Source organism: Palaemon carinicauda, chromosome 11, assembly GCF_036898095.1.
Source record: "Palaemon carinicauda isolate YSFRI2023 chromosome 11, ASM3689809v2, whole genome shotgun sequence".
Lineage (NCBI taxonomy): Eukaryota > Metazoa > Arthropoda > Malacostraca > Decapoda > Palaemonidae > Palaemon > Palaemon carinicauda.
The window spans coordinates 119,926,610-119,953,622 of NC_090735.1; the positions used below are offsets into that span (position 1 = coordinate 119,926,610).

Sequence of the window (27,013 nt, forward strand, 5' to 3'; positions counted from 1 at the left end):
AGACCATCCAGTCTCCCTCTCTGACCGCTGCTAGGACGGACTTCGTGGTCTCCATCGTAAATTTTGTTTTGACAACAAAAACGTTGAGCGCACTGACATCCAGCACTGGCCTCCAACCTCCTGTATGCTTTGGGACTAGGAAGAGACGGTTGTAAAATCCCGGTGATTGAAGGTCCGAGACTTTCACCACCGCTCCCTTTTCTAGCAACTGAGACACCTGCTGTTGTAGTGCCTGTCTCCTTGACTCCTCTCGATACCTGGGAGAGAGGTCTAAAGGAACTGTTACTAGAGGAGGTCTCCATACAAAAGGTATTTTGTTCCCCTCCTTGAGCAACAACACAGACTCTCGGTCTGCACCTCTCTTCTCCCAAGCCTGCCAGAAGTTGTTCAGTCTGGCCCCTACTGCTGTCTGAGGACGTGGGCAGTCAGACTCTGCCACGGGAGGACTTGGATCCTCTCCTCTTGCCTCTTTTACTGTCGGCACGAGCGCCTCCCCTACTGGGGGCTCTGCCACGAAAGGGCGGGATAAACCTCGTAGCTGGGGTATCGAGCTTGGGTCTTACGACATAAGACGATGAAGGAGCAGCCTTGCGCGCCGACGTAGCCATCAGGTCGTGGGTATCCTTCTCCACCAGAGAAGCCGCAATATCCTTGATCAACTGCTGAGGAAACAAGGCAGATGACAACGGGGCAAAGAGAAGCTCCGACCTTTGGCAGGGAGTTACTCCTGCCGAAAGGAACGAGCAAAGAGTCTCCCTCTTTTCAAGGACTCCTGCCGTAAAGGTAGCGGCGAGCTCATTAGAGCCATCACGGATGGCTTTGTCCATGCAGGACATAATAAGCACGGAAACATCACGGTCGGCCGAAGAGATCTTCCTGCTCAAGGCTCCCAGCGACCAATCTAAGAAGTTAAAAACTTCGAAGGCCCTGTAAACCCCTTTGAGGAGATGATCAAGGTCCGAAGAGGACCAGTAAACTTTAGAGCGTCTCATGGCCAGGCGACGGGGAGAGTCTACGAGGCTTGAGAAGTCTCCCTGGGCAGAGGCAGGAACTCCCAAGCCGAGAACTTCTCCCGTGTCATACCAGACGCTCGCTCTAGAAGCCAGTTTAAAAGGGGGGAAAGCAAAGGCTGTCTTCCCCAAACTCCTCCTAGTGATCAACCAATCGCCTAGCAAACGCAAAGCTCTCTTAGAAGAGCGAGAGAGCACTAGCTTAGTAAACGACGGAGTCGAAGTAGCTAGCGTAAACTCTGACGGAGGCGAACGAGGAGCAGCAGTTACAAAATGGTCAGGAAACAGATCCTTAAAAATCAGCATGATCTTTTTAAAGACCATAGAGGGCTAAGCAGCTTTAGGCTCCTCTCCGTCTGACAAAGTCCCCAAAGGAATATCAGTTGGAAGGGGATCAGCGACTTCCTCATCCGAGGGAACCTCGTCCGACAACTGCCGAGTCTCATGAAAAGGAGAGACCTGCCGAGGCGGCAACGCTTGACAGGCAATGTCCACAAGCAAAGGAGCATCAGTAGCAGAAGAGGAAGCGACATCACGCCGCTGCTGAAAGGACTGAAATCCTTGAGACTGACCAACAACAACAGCTGAAGTTGATTGACGCTCGACGTCACGTCGGAACTGCATTGACTGCATAGACTGAGCAGGCAAAACAACCTCCGACTGCGGTGACTGACGCTCAACGTCACATCGAGGCAACGGAGCCGGTCGGCGAATGTCAGTGCGGGGCTGCGGCGGCAGCAGCTGAACGTCAGTACGAGACTGCAGCAAGGGAGGATCCACATCACGTGACTGACGTAAAAGACTACTGACATCACGTTTCAAAGTACTAGAAACGTCAGCACTAACGTCAAACGGACGAGTAAATACTAGTTTGGGCGGCTGACGGCCAGAGTCTCTTTCAGCGTAATGGCGACTCGAAAGCAAAGGATCATCGCGAACCTGCTCAACGTCATACTCTTCCATAAGGGAGGCAAGCTTAAACTGCATGTCCCGCAGGACAACCCACTTCGGATCAACGGGAGTCGGAACGGGCTGTGACGTCGGTAACGTCTGTGTTGGCAAAACATTGCCTCTACCGCGACCCTCGGACCCCGTGTTACGCTTGCGCTTAATAGGCGAACAGTCTTCTGACGACTGCAAAAGGTCAGAGCTGTCCCAATGGCTACAGCCAGGACGCTGGACCTGTCCTGAAGGGACTGACTTTCGCTTCAAGGGTCTAGAAACCTTGCGCCAAGATTTCTTGTGCGATAAATCTTCGGAGGACGAGGAGAACACAGTCTCACCCGTCTTATGGTAAGGGCGATCTTGACGAAACGTCCGATACCAAAGAGGGAACGTCTGTACGTTGGTTAAAGCCTCTCGTCCCCTTAAGTCCTACGACATTACTTCTCCCTGGTGCATTGGAGCCTGAAAGAGGTCTCGGACTAGGGGAGCGACAAGCACGAACAGACGAACCCTCGGTCGCAACACTAAATACACTTTGCGCACTTATCACTTTATCACTACGATTTTCTGTTTTACCACTCTGACACTTCAACAACTTAACATCTGACATGAGTTGGTTACGGCCCGATGCTAAGGACTCAACTTTTTCGCCTAAAGCTTGAATCGCAAGAAACATATCCCGCATGGACGGTTTATGAGTGCTAGTAGGGGGTTCAGGAACAACTACTACAGGGGAAGGATTAGGTTCCGGGGCATGGGAGGAGGAAAATTCCAACGACCTAGAGGAGCTTCTCCTCACCCTATCTCTCTCCAGCTTACGAGTATATTTGTCATATTCAAGCCAGTCGAATTCCGACAAGACCACGCACTCATCACACCGATCTCCTAATTGGCAGGATTTACCCCGGCAATTAGAACAAACGGTATGTGGGTCGATAGAGGCCTTGGGAAGACGTTTGTTGCAATCCCTCGCACACTTGCGATATTTAGGTTCAGGGATAGGAGAAGGGTCAGCCATATTGAACAATCAGAGAAAATCCAAGTCAAAACCAAAGTCATCAACAATAAACACTAGCCAAAAAAAGGGTTTCAAGAGTTTTAATTGAAGAAAAAACACCTATCACAGCGAAAGCCCATAAACAACCAAAATAAAGTACTTCACCAAAAAGGTCGAAAACTCAAGGTCATCAGCGAGCGGAACCAACTTGTCGAAAAGACCGACAGAGAAGAACTGGAGACCTTGACAAGTATATGCGGTATCTGGCCGATAGTCGGCGCTGGTGGTCACACCCGCAACCTTCACGGCGATCGCTCGCGAGTTTTTTGGTATCTGTCGAGCCGTCCGAGACGTCAGCTATTATATATTCACCGGCCAAGTTTAATATTTAAAATATTCATTTCAGATAAAATTATTTGTTACAGAGTTTCAGAAATTATTCATTTCAGATACAAAATTCCAGATTTTGTTTGATAAAATAAAATCAAATTGTTTTATATATAAAATTTCAGAGTTTAACAATAGCTATTATTGCAGAAATTATGTTTCAAAGACACAAACCATTACTTAGCAAAAGCTTTATTTCACTGATTAGGAAGATATAGTAAGACCCCCTATTCCTAGTTATAGGTAAGGTGGAGTATAGGATTCCTAACAGGTGATACTACCATATCTATCAAAGCTAGAAAGTTATTCTGTTGAAGAAAGCAGAGCTAGAGCACCAATAGGATTGGTAAGAAGGAAACTATTTACATAATCACAAAACTTTAAAGTCTATCTATTTACCAAGGCACTTCCCCAAATTTTGAGGAGTAGCCAACACCAAACAAAGGAACAAAAGGAGACCCTTCCTCTCCAACCCGCCAGACGAAGGATTCAGCCGAGTTTGGCTAGTACTGCTAGGGTGCCACAGCCCACCCTCCCCCGTTATCCACAACAAATGAAATTTCATACGCCAAATTCCCTACAGCTACAACATTCGCGGTCACCAAGATGACCGGAGGAAGTAGAAGGGCCTATCGGAACTGTATCACAATCGTTCTCAATTCATTCTTATTTCTAGCACGCTTTCTAGCCTCTCTCACATCTATCCTCCTATCACCCAGAGCTTTCTTTATTCACTCCATCCATCCATCAAAACCTTTCCCTTCCTCTTTTACTTCTCCCATCAACTCTTGCATTCATCTCCTTCTTTAGCAGACAGCCACTTTCCAATCTTTTAACATGGCCAAACTACCTCAACACATTCATAAACCCTCTAGCTGCTAAATCATTTCTTACACCCATTCTCACCTTCACTACTTTATTCCTACCCCTATCTAATCGAGATACACCAGCCATACTCCTCAGACACTTCATCTCAAAACACATTTAATTTCTGTCTCTCCGTCACTTTCGTTCTCCACAACTCTGATTCATACAACACAGTTGGTACAATCACTTTCTCGTAAAGAAACATTTTTTACATTCATGCGTAACGCTCTATTCTTTACCGCTCCCTTCCCTGCCCCCAACACTTTGCATCTTTCATTCACTCTATGACGTACTTCTGCTCCCACTCCACCATTTCCTGCTACAACAAACCTCAAGTACTTAAACTGGTCCACGTCCTCAAGTAACTCTCCATTGTTGTGGTGGCCGATGCAGTAACATCCCTGACTGGTGAACGCCAGACTGGGGTTCGAGTCCCCCTTAAACGCGTTAGTTCCTTTGATTGCTGCAACCTCACCATCCTTGTGAGCTAAGGATGGAGGGTTTAGGGGAGCCTATAGGTCTATCTGCTGAGTCATCAGCAGCCATTGCCTAGCCCCCTTGGTCCTAGCTTGGGTGGAGAGCAGGCTTGAGGACCGATCATATGTATATATGGTCAGTCTCTAGGGCTTTGTCCTGCTTGATAGGGCAATGTCAATGTTCCTTGCCTCTGCCATTCATGAGCAGCCTTTAAACCTTTAAACATGACATTCAACCTCACACCACCCTCCCTTCTCGTGCATCTAATAACCTTGCTCTTACCCACATTAACTCTCAACTTCCTTCTCTCACACACACTTCCAAATTCTGCCACTAATCAACCATGCTTCTCTTCCAAGTCTGCAATCAGTACAGTATCATCCACAAACAACAACTGATACAACTCCCATCTCCCATTCATGATCACTCTCATCTATCAATTTCAATCCTCGACCAAGCACTCGAGCATTCACCTCTCTCACCACTCCATCAACAAACAAATTGAACAAACATGGTGACATCACGCATCCCTGTCTCAGTCCCACTCTCACTGGAAACCACTCGCTCACTTCATTTCCTATCCTAAAACACGCTTTACTGTCTATGAATTAACTCTTCACTGCTTGCAACAACCTCCCACCAATTGCATAGAACCTCATCCCATTCCACATCACTTCCTTATCAACTCTACTATTGTAAGCTTTCTTCAAATCCATAAACGCAACATACACCTTGCGTTTTGCTAAATATTTCTCGCATATCTGCCCAACTGTAAAAATCTTATTAATACATCTCCTACCTCTTCTAAAACCCCCCTGTACTTCAAAGATTGCATTCTCTGTTTTATCCTTAATCCTATTAATTAGTACTCTACCATATACTTTTCCAACCACACTCAACAAACTAATACTCCTTGAATTACAACACTCATGCACTTCTCCCTTACCTTTATACAATGGTACAATACACCCACACACCCAGTCTTCTGATACCACTGACAACATAAAACACATATTAAACAATCTCACCAACCATTCCAGTACTGTCACACCTTCGTTTCCTTTCCTCACTGGGCTATTTTCCCTGTTGGAGCCCCTGGGCTTGTAGCATTCCGCTTTTCCAACTAGAGTTGTAGCTTAGCTATCAATAATAATAATAATAATAATAATAATAATAAGAAGAAGAAGAAGAAGAAGAAGACATTTATGAGAGGGACTAAAGAGCTAGTGGGGGGATGTGAAAAAAGTTTAGCTACAGAAAGTACAAATTTCAAATAATATTTTTTTTTCTATTATTAATTTCTTAATATAGTATACAGTACTTTAATTTATTGTAGGCTCTTTGTCCATTTGTTTCATGATCCCCTTTCTTTGTTTTTTCCAGAGTGACAGCGCCCTGCACTCAGAAGGGATCATATGCAAGAAATTTCTTATAAGATGAAGATTGTCAAAAAAACAGGTTCACTTGACTGAATTACCTGAATTAAGGAATTCTGTGGAACCTATTAAAGATAGGCGGCGAGAGTGATTAGGACTCCCCTCTGCTTTTGATGCCCTTTTAATTTCAATCCAATTGTCATGTAAGGTATCAGAGCTTAAATTAGAAGGAAAACCAGAGTATCCTGTCAACAACAATGCTCTGTAGAGGAATTTGAAAGTGCTATCTGAGGGCAAGCAATAATTTACTGTGGGGCATTCTTAGGATATGAGTACAGTGGACACTTTAGTGAAAAAAAAAAAAAAAAAAACCTATGGTTGAGAATCTTTCATCAGTATGTAGTCGAAGATTCATGTCCAGACCCTATTGACCCACTATGCAGATCACGAACTGCAATATGGTAGGGTTCTCCTGCAAGCTTGAAGTTTTCTCATGTCACAAGCTTGGAAATTTGTCTTGACTATGTTGACCTTGACTGAAAAGGCTTTGTCTTGATCCTAACTGCCAAGGTTGGGTGCTGTTAACATTTCTGTTTTGTATCTGGAACCCGATGGGATGGTAATTTGAAGGATTTTTTTGTAGTTTATAGTTTTTTTTTTTTTTTGTGTGTGTAACTAACTGAGTACTATAACCTCTTCCTAATGATTTATATTCATATGAGATTACAATATGTGAATGGTTTATTTTTACTCAGGGCATTTTATAGTCCAGTTAGTGTAGGACTGAAGTAAAGAGGGATACTAGTTTTTATCTTGCAATAGAAATTTTCATACTGACGTACTTAACTTTTTTTTTTTTATAAACTTTTGTTAATTTTTTCCCTCCTAACTTCAAAGCATATATAGGACTCCATGCATGCCAGTAATAAGTGAGATGACATACCTCTAGAATAATATTAATCAACTACAGTACTAACCGAGTCCCCTTGCCCAGTATAAAATCAAGGGGTGGTGCCCAGTGCTCAGTTCATCCTTGATGGTTTACTTTTTGCCCAAATTTCTGGGTATTCCACCGTTTAGTCATTTTGTGTAGTGAACGTTGGAGTGTGGACGGCATTCAAACATTAGCCAGTCTGCATACATCTAGCCACAGCCCGCAAACCACTACAGCGGGATCAATCAGTACCAATGAACAAGAGGAATGACGATGGGTCAACGACTGACAAGCAGGCGATTTACGCAACACTGGACAGGAAGGACGATGGCTGGTCGACGATTCGTGTTGAAGCGATTCCCGCACCGATGGCCGTTCGCGTTTGTATGGACTGGAAACGCTTCGACTAGTTGAGCAGTGAGTGGGTGATTCCCAAGAGTGAAGGCACGACGCGTGTGAACGCTGTCAGGTAGATCGATGTTCCAGACGCTGACGAGTAGGAGATTTCCGACCACCTGGAACAGCAGGCTGCATATGGTTCACGCGTAGCAGGTGATTTCCGAGGTAAAGATGGAAGAGCAGGGAGTTGTCGAACTGCAAGCGATTCTCGCGTAGCCGGCGATTTATGAGAGGTTGAAGGAGCAGGCAATTGTTGAACTGCAAGCAATTCTCGTGTAGCAGGCGATTTACGAGAGGTTGAACGAGTAGGAGGTTCACGAGTCGTCATTTAGGCAATTTACTAGCTGACAGGACAGTGGGCGATTCTCGTGTTGTAGGTCGATGGTGAACCCGACGAGCAAGTGAATGTTACGCAGATGCCTGACGAGACGAATGCTGTCGACAAACTGCTGCTCAAAGCTCTGGTGGAGAAATGTGACCCTCATGAGGCAACACATGCTCAGGAGGATATTGAGAATTATCCCTTGTAGGCGACGAACAAACCGAAGTTTGTTGAGGAAAGGCCGAAGGTCTGGAACCAAGAGAGGTAAGCTCGGCAGTTTCCTCCGAAGAGGAAGACTGTAGAGGCAATGAAGTAAAGATGCGTCTCTTCGCCAAGGGAGCAGAAACACCCTGAAGGCGGAGAGGACAACGGACACGGCGAGGTCTTCTGCCACCAACACTACGTTGCACAACAAACGTAGGATCAGCAAGCTTATCGTCAGCAGGCCTCCAAAGAGGAGTCTCTAAGAGTGCCCCTGAGCTAGAAAGGGGAACAGTCACAGGAGACGTGCCTCAGACTTTGCTGCTGCCCCAAAGGATGTTCGTCAAGGGAAGGAGTGCAGACATCGGTGGCGACGGAAGATGATGCAGAAGATGTAGCCTCAGGAACCACTGGCGGGGCAGTAGAAAAGTCCTCCAACACCACCACGTCCACTATGGACAAGGGGTTGACGTCTGATGCCAACGCCCATTGAAGATCTGAACCCCGGTACAGGAACTGCAGAAACGCCTCCTTGACAGGAGATCTGGGCAAACCCAATGAAGGCCACATCTGCAATAAGGAAAAAAGAGATAAGGCCTCACAATGGGAGAGAGGCAGGGCCGCCTCACAAAGGGGGAGAGGCAGCACTATCTCTCGATCAACAAGGTTGACCAGGCGTTAAATGGTCCACGCTACTACTGGCTGGCCCCCAGAGGAAGCCATACGAGTGGGAGGTTCGGAAAAAGGTGAGGAGGTGGAGGAAGAAGCCTTGGGTTTCTTCTGATTCAAAGCTGCCTTCGAAGGAGAAGAGCCCGCTTAGGCTTCTTCTTCCGCCTACACCCAAACCTTTCCCACTGAGAGGCAGACCACTCCCAACACTCATTACACTTGTTGTCTATGTCACAGCATTGACCAAAGGCTGTGGAGATCCGTTTCCACAGCGGACACGAACTTGCCGCAGGTGCACCCTCCAATCCAGTACAGGTACACAGGGCTGCAGAAGAAACTCAGCATACACACACACACACAAACACACTGAAAAGAAAAAGAGAAAAAACTTGTCCTTTCAGCTTCGCCAAAAATAATACCCCTAATACCTAGCTTTGGTTTGTATTTCAGTTATGGAACAAGAACACATTACCATAACGAGATTTCAAATCATGAATAAATCAATGACGGCCAAGTATAAGAGCACCCAAAATACAAGAGCACCCAAAATATTAATAATGATACTGTATAATTCATATGGAAAAAGGAAGAAAATTCTGATTCACCATCATTAAGCAAGTAGAAAACTTTCCAAAAATACTGATAGCTCATTATTAGTACCACAAACTACATGCATCACATTTTTAGTTTACTATAAATCTATTGAAAAAATTATAGCTCATAAAAAACTGGAGAGCTTGTATAAATGCAAATACACAACTATAATAATCATGAAATCACCACAGGCCTAGTGGTAAAAATGGAATAGAAATTGTCCTTACCACAAGAACTTCTCCTTTTTCTGGAGGGTGTAGTTCTTCCAAAGCTTCCAAATCTGGCAGAATATGCATGCAATTAATGCAACAATACGTAAAAAAATCCATGACAGATATCCTCCCTCTGAGGTCATCATTCACAGTCAAAGCATGAGACACATTGAACCATTCCAAACCTGAAAATTTCATTGTAGTAAATGAATGAAGAATAACCATGCATTATCTGAATATAAGTTAGATATCACATTAGGGTTGACAAAAAATATCTCTTCAGAAGGCAATGCATCTGTGGTATGAATGTATGTATGTATGTATGCATCTATATACCAAGGCACTTCACCCAATTTTGGGGGGTAGCCAACTTCAAACAAAGGAACAAAAGGGGACCTTTTCTCTCTCCACTCCTCCCAGCCTGACGAGGGATTCAGCCAAGTTTGGCTGGTACTGCTAAGGTGCCACAGCCCACCCTCCCCCGTTATCCACCACAAATGAAGTTTCATAAGCTGAATCCCAATTGCTTGTCTTTCATTCCTGTTTCTAGCACTCTCTCTTGCCTCTCTCACATCTATCCTATCACCCAGAGCTTTCTTCACTCCATCCATCCACCTAAACCTTGGCCTTCCTCTTTTACTTCTCCTATCAACTCTTGCGTTCATCACCTTTAGCAGATGGCCACTTTTCATTCTCTCAACATGGCCAAACCGCCTTAACACTTTCATATCCACTCTAGCCGGTAAATCATTTCTTACACCGTTCCCACCCTCACTACTTCGTTCCTAACCCTATCTAATCGAGATACACCAGCCATACTCCTCAGACACCATCTCAAACACATTCAATTTCTGTCTCTCCGTCACTTTCATTACCCACAACTCCGATCCATATGTCACAGTTGGTACAATCAGACAAGCTTCCCTAGCCTTATCCTTTAATTACATACATACATACATACATACATACATATATATATATATATATATATATATATATATATATATATATATATATATATATATATATATATATATATATATATATATATATATATATATATATATATGATGTTTACCACCGTTTCGAATCTGCTCACAGGGAATAGACCGGTGGACAATGTTCGAAGGTGATGTCCGTTGGTAACTCAGGCTAATTCTAACAACTTTGGCTTTTCCTCCATAAGGCTCTTTGACATACAGTAGCTAGAAGTTTTATTCCTGCTGTGACCAGTTCGTAAAGCCTGGTGGTTTAATCGGTGGATATTCAGAAGTTTAGATATACGTTAATAAGTTTCTGTCGAACAGGTTGACAAGTGTCATTTTATAGTAGACTGACCTATTTAAAGTTATCACCGATTTAATTGTGGTTCATATTTTTTTATGATTTTTCATTCATAGTTTATTCTGCCTTTCTGTATATAGGCAACGTCCTTTCTGTATATAGGCAACGTCCAAACAAGCATGATCTCGTTGCTGGGATTCTTAGGCTTGCAACATCTGCTTTTCCAAATAGGGTTCTAGCTTATTAAATAATTATGATAATAAGGGGCTGGGGAGTAAATGATTAGGGAACTGGTAAAAAACGAGTTAGAAATTAAGTTATATAATAACAGGTTTGCCCAGTTCCTTTAAGAAAATTGTCCTCTTTATTTTCTTAATAATATTAGGTTCAGATTGTTTGCCCAATGTTCAATATTTTGTTAACCTTTTTTTAAAGGCAGTATTGAATCAAAATTTCTTCATAGATATTTAATATTTATTTGTTATTTTCAAAACCTGATTAATTTATTAATCTTTCAAGGTAACAACCTTGATAATGAAAAAATTTCCTGAGAGTGGACACACAAGGCCCTACTGGATGGAATATATGAGTTTTTAACATAATAATATCAATGAGCCTTGTTGAAAAGCGGATTCCTCAATGCATAACAAAATAAAGTACATTCGAGGAAGGCTTTACCATTTTACATTTCTATGTACAAATACATTATCTGGAGTCGTTTTGTGCAAACCTGTGAATGATTGTCGAAGGAAATTATGATTTAATAAAAACAATGAAATGTTTTAGTCTACGATAATAAAGGACATGCTGTCTTCCACATGTATGAATGAAATTCACTTGCTTACCAACAAGCGGAAGGTATCCTTCGATTATGGTAGATTTGGAAATGAGGGTACCAGAGAAATAATCTTAAATCATTTAAGAGAATTATTCAGAGAAAGATAATATATCAGAGAAAATTATAAGCAATAATGGCTAGTAATGAGATACAATATGTTAATCGTGTGCCTGGCAGCATCGTATACTTCCCCACCAGACAGTGTGTGACGTTTCGATGCTGGGAACACGGACAGTGTCCGGTACACCACTTGGTGCTCGCTTCTGACATCATCAGCCAGCCTTTTCGCTTTCCACTGCTAGTTGGTAACAATTACATCCGTCGAACATTGTTCGATCATGTGAACACACCTTTAAGGTGTCCAAGTGTCTGCCCCTTATAATAGTATTGGTCTGATAACTGTCATATAAATCTTCATTTTGAACCTTAACACCATTTCTTTTTCTCTAAAACAATTACAATTACTTCTCTCTATTTTCACCATTTCTCACTGCTTCTCGATACCTACCCCTTATGTTCTTACTGATCCCAAGTAGTTAAATGCGTCGTGCTGTTTTAGCACTATCATCTTCCACTTGAATGCTTACTTTTCATGGCCTTCTATAGTACTTATCATAGGATAATATAATTTTCCAACTCTATGAACCACATTCAGCATGCTAGCTTAGCACTAGCTTCCTAGGCTTCTAATGCAAGACTAGCATAGCCCCATTACTTCCATTTCTGACATTAAAGGGTTCTTTCATTCATAGAAAAATAAAAGTTCCTTTCTAAAATTGAGTTTGCCTTCCTGAATGATTTTCACAGGTAGGCTATATAAGCAATTCAATGTAAGGCAAGTGAAGTACACTGCAGTGCTCTATCAGATTCATCAACTTTTTCACAAAAACCATATTAATTTTCCAAAAATATTTGTAAATTTTATAGGACAACAGGCAGCAAACATTTAAGTCTCTGATATAATTTCATTACATTCCTCTATTTCCACACTTTCCTACTTATAGAAATATCACAAATCTTAAAGTAATTTGTATTGTTCCTAATCATCCAAACCTAACACCGTTAATAGGAGTATTACATCAATGCAGCTGAAACGGCCACTAGACTTTTAACAATGTTAACATAGTTGATCACCATGTAGTGGGTAAGCCCCACTCACCTGATAGGTAGAGCAACTCTCGCTGATCTTTAGCTTAGGTGCTTACAAAATTCCTTGCCAATTAATACTTATAACAAGGTGTCGACAGTAGCCAGTAATTACCAGTACACTAACCAGTCACTTTGAATGTTTTAGGGACTTTCGGGGGAGGTGAAGGTGGGAAGATGAGTTAAGGGACTTCAGTTTGTGTACAGCACAGTAGTTAGGAAAAATATAAATTACTTTTTAAACTTGTTATTTGCTCCTACTTAAAAACAAACCTTCGTCCTTTAATAGAAGACTCATCCTTAAGTAGGAGGAAGTCCCTATTACCTAGCTAGCTGGCTAAAATCCCGGGATCACTAATCTTAGATCTGATAAAGGGTAAAGAACAGCATCCTAGACACCTCACAAACCAGGTTTAAAAGTACTGTCAGTTCACAACCCAGAAAACAAAGGCTTTTGCAAAAGAAAACCCCTCTTTCTTAGACTAGTAAGTGTCACATGAGGCAGAAACCATTTGATGGGTTACCTGTACATATCCATCCTCCCCTTCGTAAGAAGGATGGTGGAATAAACACTTCTATTTTACAGCGATAGAAAAGCTCTTAGCTAAAGGTGGGGCTTACCTGTACAGTATCTACATCCGTCCAGCTAAATAGAATTCCAACCGCTATACAGTACAGTACAGTACCCCAAAGGAGGGGAAAAATATAGGAAAAGGGCCAGACACACTCTTTTGACCTAGAGATAAGTTAAGGCAGCAATCATAGATGTGATACTTTTGGTCCTGTAAAGGAGCTTGGGTTACTACTAGCTTTCACAGGTCTGAGAGAAAACATGTCTAAAGACCTGTGAGTGCATTCACGCAAATAATGTGCAGTAAAGGTAATCTAATGCTTCCCTATTCTGGGCTAAAATTTGAGCCTCCAAGAGATTCTTTTATTTTTCTTAAGCTAGAGAAGCACCAACTCCTCTGATCTCAAGGGCATGCACTTTAACATGTTATGATGTACATGGGGATCTTGGGTGTAATGCTGTGTTGATAGTCTCACGCAGCCAAAAGAATTTACTTTTAGCGACTCTCTTTAAAACTGCCACTGCTCATGAACAGGATTTGTAACCTGGGTCTAGCAGATTGGATTCTTTTAAGGTAGTGTCTTAGAGCCTTTACAGGACACAAAAGTAACTCGTCCAGATCATCGTTACTCACCTAAGCAACAGATTTTGAGTAATTGCTACGAAATCATTAACAAAAGATAAAAAGACCTGCCTCCAATGCTCACAATGAGAGAACGCATGCAAGAGTCTATATAGTTTGTCTACCAACTTAGTCCAAATCAAGAAAAGCACAAAAACTGTTTTCAGGGTAAGGTACCCATCCAAGACTTGCTCTCTTCAAAGACTACAACACCTTGGTTACATCCCAAGCTGGAGATTGAATTTTGCAGGGAGGACAGGTTTACTCCATACCCCGGATAAGTACAGATAATTTCCACAAGAGTGAAATATTCACCCTTCTCAATCTCAGTAGAGTACTGTACTTGGTTCAAAGCAGAGAGATATCGTTTTACCGCAAAGACTGAGAGGAGTCCTTCCTTTCGTAGATAGGGTAAAAAGTCTGCTACTAGTGAAAGAGGCTCCAAGAGGTGAAGTATAGTATTCCTTTGATGGAGAAGATGGCCCACTTTACATAATGCAGATCAATGGAGGATTTCCTGAGGCAGCGCGGCATGTTTTGTGGTGTCACACGAAAAGCCCCCATCTTGGAAGAGGTGCTGGAACCTCTGCAAGTGGTACTTGGGCAGGAGGTTGTGCCATGGAGGATGGTCTCACCATTTCAGAGATGAAAACACCTTTGTTTATCTCCCTTCAAAGAAGTCAAAAGAACGGAAAAGCGTAGACATCAAGGCCGTTCCACGGATACTGGGACATGTCCTAGAGTGCTGCTGCTGGGTCTTGCCCTGGTGAGCAGCAGACTAGCAGTTTTTTGTTGAGGCTTAATTTGAACATGTCTATTGTCAGGTGACCCTACAAAGTTAGGAGCTTCATTGCTACTTGGGGATGTAAAGACCATTCTGACCTAACTGATTCTTATGATATTCCTCAGTCAGGAATGAACCAAGCCAAGACAACTAATGCATTGAAACAGACTATTTGTGCACTAGAACAGCTATTTGACAATGTGATACTATGCTGCCTTCCTTGTTGACATATGACACTACAATTATGATATCGTTCATCAATGCAACAGAGTGACCAACTAGAGAAGACTGGAAGTGCTAGGTAAGCTGCCATCAACTTCATAACATTGTTATTGTCCTTATCAAATACATCCTTGGCTGGCTTGCACCAATGGAGTTTCAACAGTTGCCTCGGACACTGGGGAGCACGGCCAAGACCTGCAGACTCTGACTGCCTCCTCGGATTCGGTCCAAATCAGACCAACCGCTTGAGGCAATCGTCCAACAGAATTGTGGGTGTCACCACCTTGGGAGAGTCCATCCTGTTCTGGAGATGTTCATCCTGTCCAGACACAGTCTCTTACCACTGTCTTCGAGTCCTTGGCCAAAATCCACTTCAAACCCATTTAAAAGAGTTAACAAGAGCCTTCTGTCACTCTTGTATGAGCAACACAAGGAGACTCTGGATTCAAAAGTGGTCATCTTGAGGAGAAATGTTTGAAGAGTCAGCCTCTCTAGAAGACCAACTAAAGATACTTCAATTTTTGTCAGCCTGTACAGGTAGTTATAACCATACTGTAATAACTGCATCTTGGGATCTAGATTGTTTATGTATTTGAGGCAGAGGATCTCAACACAAAAGGATTTCACTCCTGACCTCCTCCAAGGGTCATGATGTTGCACTGTCTGAATGCAACAATACAGGGAAAAACAGAAGCTCCTAAAAGCTTAAACCCTGAATACAACGGGAATCAGGTAATACTCAAAACTTCTGGATAGTTAAGTCCTTATCCGATCCCTTCACCGGTGACTGAGCACACTTAAGAGACATGAACTATCTTATGTATTGGAGCAGTTTCCTTCAGTTTAGAAAAAGTCATTGTAGTGGGCCGAAGGAGCACAGGCTTCAGTGTCTTGGCTAAAGGTGCATAGTTGTCACATATCTTATTCGATATCCCCTGTCCGTCTGGAAATGGAAGAGGAGAGCCCACATTCATAGTGCACCAAGGTGAGTGCTTCAAATGAGCACACCTGGTAAAATTGATGGCTTTGATATCATCGAAAATGTGCACATGATCATGATTATGCCTTCAGTAGACATAAGGAAATCTCAACCCTTGAGGAGAACCCGCGCGGATACATGGGGTCGTGCAAAGATCTGTTTTTGTGTGCACGCTAATATTAGGAATGCTAGGTGGAAGCTTACATTTCAGAAGTGCGCTGAGCACAAACAAGGTATGGCGAGGTTGGGTTTTCTACACCACCAATTGCAGAAATGTGACCGTTTTGCTTAGCAGACTAGTGCGGAGGACTTGCAGAGGTACTCTGATAGTTGCTTCGCAGCTGGTTGGTCAAGGCACCAGCTGCCCATTGACATACTACTGCTATTGAGTTATTGGGTTCTTTGGCTAGCCAGATATTACTACATTGAATCTTTTTCTGGTTACAGCCCATTTTATATTTCCTTTGCCTACACATACTACAAGTAGTCTGGCATATTCTTTATACATTCTTCTCTTTCCTCATACACCTGGCAACACTAACAAAAAAAATCTTCTTCACACAAGGGGTTAACTTATCATCATAATCATACACGTGCCATATCCTGAAGGGTGTTGGCAATGATAGCTTGCAATTCCCCTCTATTTCCATCTCTCTGTAACAACCGAGCTACAGATATTCTTCCTACAGTCATTCTCATCAGTCATTAAGGGGCTAACTACTGCACTGTATTTATTCAGAGGCTACTTTCCACTTGGTAAGGGTAGATGAAACTCTCTAGCTTTTGGTTATTTTCCTTGTCGGAGGCCTTGGGCTTATAGCATCCTGCTTTACCAACTAAAGGTGCGTCCACACTGGAAACATCGTGTCTACCGACATAACAACAAAGTTGGAAACCTTACAGTCAACATCGGTACACATATCGACAACAATGTATGAAACTTTGTCTGCTACAATGTCTGGCAACATATTGGCAACACGCGTCAACTTGGTGAAGCCGTCCACACCTCATTCTAGACTTGAAAAGTATGTCGGCGTGCCGGGACGCACTAGGGGCTGCTGCTGCTGTTGTTGTGCTTGTGTGTTTACAGTGGAGCAGGCACCATCGTAGAGTCTGGACTAGACCCTCCCTATTGCATAATAGGAAAAATGAAGAGCCGGGTATCTCCAACCACATCGACTCGTCCACACCAGGGTTGCCAACATATCACCAATAAATCTCTACCATCATCTCGACAACAATGTTTCGTCAACAGTCTAACAACTTGTTGCCTACAAAGTTGTACACAGTGTTGTAGACAAGTTTTGTCACTAGTGTGGACGCACCTTTAGGATGTAACTTAGCAAGGAATAATAATTCATAATAATAGTAAAAGGACTTTTTTCAGAGGAGGTACTGGATAACACCCCGCTGTGAAGACATAGGCATGGAGCTACTTTGTGAAACTTCTCCACACGAGGTTGATATAAAAGGTTTGGCCAATCTGGAAGTTCTCTTGGAATTTCAGAGATCTAGAATAGGGGTTCCCAGCCCTGAGGTCGGCAAGCAATTTTCTTGGGGTCGTGAAGACATATCAATCTAAAGGGGATTTGGCTGATAACAGCAGATTAAGAGGATTCCGTAGGCTATTTTCTTACCTTTCCCTATCATAACCTGCAGCATATATATAAATCTAAAAGAGAGGATACAATGACCATACTGTACTCAAAATTAATTGTTTCCCTTCTTCACACCTTTTTTTAATCCTATGCTTAACTGGACCGGTCACTTGCACAGTCTACAATGCTATCTATTTGCCTTTCTCAGAACAATTTGTACCGGGGAAGTTTAATAGGGATTATCTCTGTGGGAAGTATTTAAAGAAATTTACCTGTATCTGACAAATGTGTACTTTATACCTGGTCCCATTGACAGTGTTTTGGATATACAGTACTGTATTGTATAAAGTCATATATGCCGAAAATATTGATGTTTAAAAACCTAAGTTGCAGTAAAATATGCATCCATATAATAGTAATTTAGACGATCGACTCGACACTAGGGAGTTTTCTGTATCAGACACTTAGTTGCTTAAGAAAAAACCACCGTGTCCCTCGCCTCATTTGAGAAGAGTACGTAAAATTTTTGACTTACGTTTTGGGGTTCTGGGAGGAAATAGTCTTTTCCCGTTACTTACACACAAGGAGGATCACCAAGTAAGGATATAAAATTTTCTTTGTCTGGATAAGAGGAGAAGAGGTAATTTAGATGACCAACTCAACACTAGGGAGTTTCCAGCATCAGACACTTGGTTGCTTAATAAAAAAAAAAAAAAAAAACCTGTGTCCCTAGCCTCGTTTGAGAAGGGTACGTAAAATTTGTGACTTGTGTTTTGGGGTTCTGGGAAGAAAGTAAATTGTACAGCATCTTCCCCTTACTTACACATAAGGAGGATCACCAAGTCCATTTATACATCTGATAAAGCTCATTACCCTTAAAAAATGAGATGCCTCTCCTGCCCTCGATATCAGCACCTCTAAGGGGACGACCCAGAAAGTTTCTACTGCCGCCTCGACTACCTATTCCGGGGAATCTTCAATGGTAATTAACGCCATATCAGGAATTCTGGATTTTTGTATCAACCCTGATGTGCAGTGTTTCTGTTTCAGAAAATTTTGATTTCTTCACTTCACTTGAATATCCTTCCTCTCTCGTCTGGGTCCTGGAAAGTGTGATTAGATAACGGATGTCAAGTGAGAGAAACTCGAATTATTGAGAGTCAATGATTCATGGTCATAATTGGATGAAGACAGGAGGGAAGGTTTTGTCCCTCTATCCAAACTGGAAACCTGTGGAAAATAACAATATCTGTCCGATATATCCCACTGAGAATGCATATATCTAGGTGCAGAATAATATAGTGGGGAATCAGAACTTTGTCTCCTAAAAGGTAGTTGATTCCGATAAGCTGCAAGTGGTGTGATACAAGGAAAGGGATGGTACGGCTTGGCAGCCCTTTTCCTCTAAAAATTCTGTACAATATTGGTTTTACTTGTGGCCCAGACGAGTCTTTACTGATCTAGGAAGGAACATCGTCGAAGATAAGTTAGTGTTCCCATTCTTCGAGGAACCTGAAATAGAGTATATTTGTCTAGATGAGTATGAAAAACTAGTACTCGTCTACGAATGAAGTTGACGCTCTGTAACAGCGGGCGTGTCATCATGGTGACAGGTTCAGCTGGCGTGTCTATTGGGGGACGCGTGCTTATAGTGGCGTATACTGTACATACTTGTTTGCCCGGTCCTATTTTGTGTTGCTATCAATGAACCCTTTTCTGTACCTGTTTGGAAAAGCGGGCACAGCGATTTGTGGATCTGCAGGTGCAGCAATAAATTCGCACTTGCACTGGATCAATACGACCAAACCTGTACAGTACATCTTTCTGAGGCCTAATCCCCTTTTTAGGGGAAGATGCAATTGTACAGTAATTCCACTTCAAGTACCTTAAAAAGAAGCCTTCCTTAGGGAGAAACTAGTTGCTTCTTTTTGAGGGGAAGATTTACCTTTCAGTGTCACGGAGAGGCCAGACTCGCTATGAGTACGCACTAGAGATTATGATTTTTTCAATTATGTGGCTTCTGTACCTGAAGAAATAACCTACTCTGTGGTCACTGGGCACAAACCCAAGGGGGCATACTTATAGGCGACACTTTCAAAATTTCACCTGGAGAGACCGCTAGCACTATGGAGGAGAAATCCTCCTGGTCTACAATATCTGAAATGAATAAATGATCTACCGAACTAAGCACACTCATGAGGGGAGATGGCGACATGTTAGAATCCACATAATCTGGGAAGATCAACGTTACCTGTAAAGTCTCTTGTTGTGGCTGAATTAGAGCCGAAGCCAAAAGGTCTGTCACTAAGTATACTCTCAATCTCACTAAGCCCAATAGGTAATAACATCTACAAAATCATCATGGTGAAAATGAATGGCCCTCACTCTTCGGTACCAGAGTCTCGGGAAACTCTGCTAACAAAGGGTCAAAAGGGGAATAGAATAGAAGCCTGAAATGAAGACCAGGAGTAAAGGGGGCCCAGCCTTGTTGACTCAGCCATTCCTACCCTGCGTGGGTGGGATGGCTAGCAACCATACAATGTTAACAGAATCTCATGATTTCCTCAATTCTTGTTATAGCAAAACAGCAACACAGTTAACCGATATAAATGACAAGGGTTTGTATTTGCGTAAAAACAAACGATAACTTCAGGTCAATAAAAAGTAAGCAGTCCCCTCCTCTGAAGGCAGCTCAAACTGTGTTTGCCATCTCCGTTGTGAATGAGGTATGTACCTATAGAACACAAAATACTGTTGAGCCATAGATGGATGCGATCTAGTATTGATGCGAAATTTTTAAAATATACAAAATTAAAATTTATGGTTTGATTGTCCCCTACCAATGCTCGGATTGTGAGGTCAGCCTAGTTCATGCCTGATTTGTCCTTTTAAAATTTCATGTCAGCCTCTCAAATGTTAAATATTTTTGTTTCACCATTGACATTGATAGAATTACTTACCAATTTATCCATCAAACTTGGAGGGGAAATTGAGCCAGACTATCTCTTACTACTGTCAGACTAATTACAGTATATAGGGAAAAATTAACTCTACCAATCACTCCAAAACAGCTGTACCAAACATTTCTTTGCCTAACCCAATCCATTCGAAAGCTCAACACTCACACTGTGTTCATTGGTTTAAATTTTTTATTGGTAAAATATCTTTCAATCTAATTCAAATCCTTTGGGTCTACAGTGTATTCTTTTGGGACATGGGAGACAGGTGATCATTAATAATAATCTTTTATTCTAATTTTCTTCTTATAAAATTATGATATAGAATGAATTTTTGACCGATATAAGAAAAACACAATGACTTTAATCACGGCGAGTAATTTAAAAGAAACAGGGACAAAAGTTAAACTTCAAAAGGTTATATGCTGAGAGTCGAACACTCATTAAAATTTTGATATCTATTTCACATTCAAATGAAAAATCTATATAAATTTCATAGGACTTTAAAGGGCAAGACATAAATTTTGTTTTTCTTATCAATAAAATTCATGATTTTCCTGAAAAAATTTGTTACATATACAATTATTAAATGCTGTACTGCAATAGCAAGACTTTTTGAAATCATAATTGTATAAAATCGGTCAGCTTTGTTCTGTTCAAATAATTACTTTCCACATCCATTTGCAAATATGGTATACAGTATACATTAATGGTCAGCAATTGCAAACAAGAACAGACACATTTTGGTAAAATTATAGAACAGTGCAATAAAGTTTAAATAAATTACTATTTTTTAATATAACTAATAATGTTTTGAATGAATTTGATAATTTAAGGCAAAAATCCATAGTTTTGGAGTTACGGTGGGTTGATAACCATAACTGAAAAGCTATGGCTTTGTACAAGATATCATTATCAATTTTGTTAGAAATACCTTAAAATATACTGTGTACCCATCTAATTGTACGATATTTAAATTAACATTTTCAAATTGTAGTTTCCTCCAGTCTTAATCATAAAAATACAGTTACCATAATCACAACAGAGTACAAAAATATTTATGAAACACAGTCAAAACACTCCAGAACTTCCGGATACATAGAAAATGGTATTTCCATCACATATTTTATGATTAATGTTCATTGTATTACAAATAGCTCCTTACTTAATTGAGCTAATGATCGACTGGTTTTTGCTCTGCCGTAGCTTGCGATTAAACATTATCACATTGCTACTATATTCTGGCAAGCTCTGCACGCATTAGCCCGGCAGGCTAGTATTTCGGCATAATTTATCAATAATTAAATTTTAAGAAAGAGGTGAATACCCACTTAGCAAAGGGTAGAGTTGTGGCTTCGCGCTTCAGCATCTGTTCGAACATGATCTTAGCTTCAATTTCCCATTATCAGAAAACTGGAAATATATCCTACACACATTTCAACCCTAACCTTTCTTATCAGACAAGACAATTAAAACAAGAGCTATTATTATATTGTATATTCCAATATTTAAAACAAATAAGATAGAAGCTTAGAATATAAAACATTAGGGCCTTTGCTCTGTTTGAACAAGTAACTTACGACCGAAGTACCACATACTTTATCAGTTTTTTTTTCTGAAATACCGGGTTGAAAGAGGTTCCTGTGGTGTTACAATAACAAATGGAACAAAACGGGATTTTTTCATTAAAATATGTAACTTCAAGAATAGTAGCTTCTGCCAGTAGTATATGGGATTCAGAATAGAGTAGTTGCAAAGATCTATTCTACTATGCAAGTTTTAATGTCCTAACTAATATTGCACTCTTCAATAATGAAACCTAAGTTTCAAAACAAAGTGACAGCACACTTCATTGCGATACTTCATAGCGGGCCACTATGTGGTACTCCAAGGGTTAACATAACCTAGGATGCCATTGCCCAGTAGCTAGGGAACAGCCTCCATCCCCAACATAAATCTAATATCCAGAATTTTGACCTTCCTTAAGACTACAGTACCAGTACATGTCCTTACTCATCAAGCATTCTGCATGTTTATCCCGAGAAAGGTAAAGGGAGCCTTCATATATCAGCTACCAGTTTGATAAAATTATAGAATGGTGCAATAAACAGTTTGTAGAAAATAAGACTGGTTTATAAAATATTTAGTGGGGTTTTGAATGCTTTTGATGATGATTCCTGGCGAAAATTCATAGTTTTTAAGTAATACGGGGTAGACTACCATAACTGAAAAGCTATGGCTTTGCGCTAGGTATCATTATCAATTGCGTTTGAAACACCTTAAAACATAGTGAACTTGTCTAAATATTTTATTTAAATTAACTTTTTTAAATTTAGTTTCCGCTAGTCATCATAATAAAAAAAGTTATCGTATTCAAAACCAATTAATAGTAATGAAACTATGACAAAAAACTGCTTTTGTTTGCCATGACTTCCAGCCACATAGAAAATGGGGTTTTTCATCCCATTTTCTATGGAGTACAGTAGTTCGTAGCAGTGTTGCGTGAAATATCAAAAATACCTCGTTACTTAATTGAGCTAAGGATTAATTGGTTTCTAACCTGTCATGTGCTCGCTTTGCTCGCAAATAAACATTATATCACTGCTATGTTTTGGCAAGCGTACTATGTTCAGCTTCGAACGTTAACCCCGTGGGCTACTATTTTGGAGTTAATTACCATTTAGTATACAAGTTTAAAAGGGTGAATACACACATAACAAAGGGGTAAGCTGTAGCTTCACGCTCCAGCGTCTGATCGAACATGGATTTGGCTTCCATTACCAATGATCAGACTAAATATATTAAACAAGTTTCTACCCTAACCTTTTAATATTAACATGAAAAAAGTAAGAGCTATCATTATATTGTATATTGCAAATAAATAACAAAGAAGTTTAAAATATAAAACATTGGATCCTTTATTCTGTTTGAAGAAGTAACTTATAGCAGACACACCACCTATCAGTGTTTTTCTGAGCTACCGGGTGGAAGGACATTCTTATGATCTGTGCTGATGACAAAAGGAGTGAAACAGGTATTTTTTTATCAAAATCTGAACTTCGTTAATAGAAGTTTCCGCCAGTCGTATAAGGTATACAAAATAGTGTGTTTGCAAAGATCTATTCAATTATGCATGTTTCAATTCCCTAACTAATATTGGACCATTCTACAATCAAACCAATTACTGTCTGCGTGCATCATCGGCATCAATGACCTTAGATGTCAGGATAACAGAACACTCATCTCTTATCTACCAATCAGGTTTCATTGTAGTGTAACCTAGGAAAACAACTACTTTTTCTTATAGAAAAAATTACGCTCTCTTCGAAAATGACACCCGTTCCCGTCGCAAATGAATAGTTTCAGAAATATATATACATCTATATCCTCCGATAATGGGGGACCCCCAGTGGGAACTCGGGGTTTTGGGTGGGGAAAACATACTGGGGAATCGATATATAAACGTAAAACAAGCCGTTTCTTCTCTATACATTACCCTCTTGAAATTATAATAATCGGAGGAAAATACAAAACAATATAACTGGATAAACTTTGGAGGCACCGTTGCAAAGATTGTGTCATGAAAAAATACAGTACCCAGTGCTGCCAACGTCCGATGTAGATCAAATGTTAACATTCCATGCTAACATTAGCACCCGTACGTTCGTTCGTTCGTGCATACCAGTTTTGCCCCGCGCAGAAACCCCTCCCCTCAGCGCAGAAGCTTTTTCCCATTTTATTACTATTTTTATTATCCTATTCCTTTTAAAATCATCTCATTTTATATTCCCATTCAATATTATTTATCATTCATTCTATTTTATCTTCCTAAATTGGGTTTACCTTCCTATATTGTTTTTATTTCCTTTTCACTCCCCAGTTTCACATAAATACTTTCCCTGGACTAGTTTCCCTCTAAACTCCCTTATTTTTCTGTTAACCAATCAGGAACCGATACGTATTCAAAGTTTACACAAGGGGGTTGACAACTGATATTTCCCTACCTTCCTTTGTCTTTTTAAGTGGTGTGTTCATTCCTCTTCCACGAAGCCCTTTTCCTTTGTAACTGTTGAACTAATCAGATGTCCGCCATTTCGAGTGTGATTTATTTTTTCGTATTTTACGATGGAGGAAATTATAGATACTTGTAACGGCTGCTGTATTCCGTATCTAAAATCATTTCCTAAATTCCATGGTGATTTTTAGGATTCTTCTGCCAATGTTGATATTTTCCTGAAATCACACAATGTAATTCCTCAACTCTTGCAGTGCCCCAAGTGTCGTTCCCCCTATCTTACAGGAAAGATATTCACGTGTTTTATTGCAATACCGAATCCACCATACCTAAAACGTCGTGGTTATACCGTTACTTCCTATGAAGGTACATTTTTGGGAAAAAGTCATCTACCCCCATGAAAGACTCCGTGACTCGCAAGTTTTGGCGTCTTCTTCGTAAAGGTAAGAGGAGAATTTTACCGTTTTCAGTAAATACCTGAGGTTTGTGACCTGTCATACTACTAAGATAGGTTAAGTGGGTTTGTTAGGTTCTGTGCCCTTTTTGTACTTTCTATATATTGAGTAAAACTTATATGGAGATATTCAAAATAAGTATGGAAATATCTATCTTTGCTATCGTTAGTAATGTCATCGTGCCGTTGGTAACTCTGTGTACCATACATCAACGTTGGGAACACTGTGTATTATTGGTAACGTTGCTAATGTTATCGTTCTCAGTACATTCGTTTAAGAGAAGTGACACCGTTGTAGAAATGCTTATATTTAAATATCTTAACACAACATATATGTCATCAGTGATTATATTTAACCATTTTAACAGAAAATATATATTTTCCTGTAGGAAATAACGTGATCTAACCGGTTTTTACCTTCATTTCATCTGTAATAACAGAAACCAATTCGCCTACTTAAAGTTAGCCGGCATTGGTTGACCTGTTTGTTTCCGATTGAAATGAACATCAAATTCGGTTAAATCTCGTTATTTACTATAGGAAAACATATTTTCTATTCGAAATCTCACCCTGTAATACAATGCAAAATTACCATCAATCAATCCTCCCACGTGCATAGATAATGGGAATTTTCTTACCACTTTCTAGTAGCTCGTAGGACCTGGCTGCTGTACTGCAAAAAGTGTCAGTTTTTCTGCAAAGCCTCTACCCAAGACCACCACCTAACCTAACCTCCGAGCCATGCACTTACCAACGTATATATAAATTTCCCTATATTTATAATTGCAGTGGAAATAATCATTTAAAAAAAAAACGGGCGTTTTACTATAGAAAATACATCTTTATTAGCATATAAGCTTTTCTCATTCATAACTATATTAAAACCGCAGCCCCTGCGACCCTCCTTAAACATGCTACTATGCAAATCAACCAATTTCTAATTCCTATAATGTAAGCAATGATTATTCTATTGCCTTGCCAAAATTGTGTTTATTATAAAAAAACAAGATTTACCTGTCAAACAAAATCATTTTAAATCTCACCTGTCTCGAACTCAACCATCGGGATTTCATTTTCTGTGTATATTTGTAAATGATCATTTACTAATGAGATTCTTTCTGAATCTGACTGTGCCTCGGATATTTTTGCGAACAAGTCTATACATACAAGGGTTAATTCCCCTATATTCTTTGCAGGTCCTTTCAGACCTTGTTCTTGTTCCTCGTCGCTCTCCATGATAATAAGGAAGGACTTTGTTTTGTTATTATTTCAAACGAAGTGGACTTGACAGCGAGTTCTTGAAAACAAACAAATAACTAGTGGAAAGCCATGTTCTCTTTTTGTAGTTTTCTGGAAGCACTTTATAGGAAACCGACACCAACTAATAGTCTTTTAAAGTGCTAATGTGATTTAAAAATGTTATTATATTCACTTTTATAGTAATAATGACAAATAAAATTAGTTTATATACTTCAGGATTTAAAACACTTTTCAAGAATAGGAGTCGAGTCGCATTGCCGGCAGTTCGAACACCAAAAATAGCTTATTCCAAACCACAACAATCCCTTTTTACTTTTGGACCATTGAACTGTGTTGTTAAGTAACAAACTATAGATTTAATTCTACAGTACTATGGCAATTTCCATTTCTAAGTATTATCCAACATGTGCTTCAATGGCGAAAAGAAATAAACGCAAGTGACCACATTAACCCAAACACATTTAATTACTTTGAATAATTACATCCCGAATAGTAGGTTGGCCAGGGCACCAGCCACCCGTCGAGATATTACTCATAGAGAGTTATGGGGTCCTTATACTGGCCAGCCAGTATTACATTGGATCCTTCTTCTAATTACGGTTAATTTTTCCTTTGCCTACACATACAACGGATAATCTGGGTTATTCTTTACATATTTTCCTTAGTCCTCATACACCTGACAACACTATGATTACCAAACAATTCTTCTTCGGTCAAGGGATTAACTGCTGCATTGTAATTATTCAGTGGCCAATTTTCCCTTGTTAAGAGTAGAAGAGACTCTTTACTCTTTAGCTATGGTAAGCATTGTTCTCTAGTCTTGGATAGTGCCATAGTCTCTGTATCATGGTCTTCCACTGTCTTGGGTTAGAGTTCTCTTGCTTGAGGGTACA

The 27,013-nt window shown here is 40.6% G+C and overlaps 1 protein-coding gene across 1 annotated transcript in view; it reads right to left on the reverse strand.

Annotated features, from left to right (window-relative positions):
- Positions 1-26,221, reverse strand: part of LOC137650148 (NHL repeat-containing protein 2) — a 98,877-nt gene extending 72,656 nt beyond the window's left edge. Inside the window, exons 1-2 of the mRNA XM_068383300.1 lie at positions 25,904-26,221; positions 9,406-9,575 (exon numbers count right to left, since the gene is read on the reverse strand). Coding sequence (XP_068239401.1) covers positions 9,406-9,575; positions 25,904-26,096 — 363 coding nt within the window. The 5' untranslated portion in view covers positions 26,097-26,221. The remainder of the gene's footprint in view (positions 1-9,405; positions 9,576-25,903) is intronic.
- Positions 26,222-27,013: the final 792 nt, after the last annotated feature.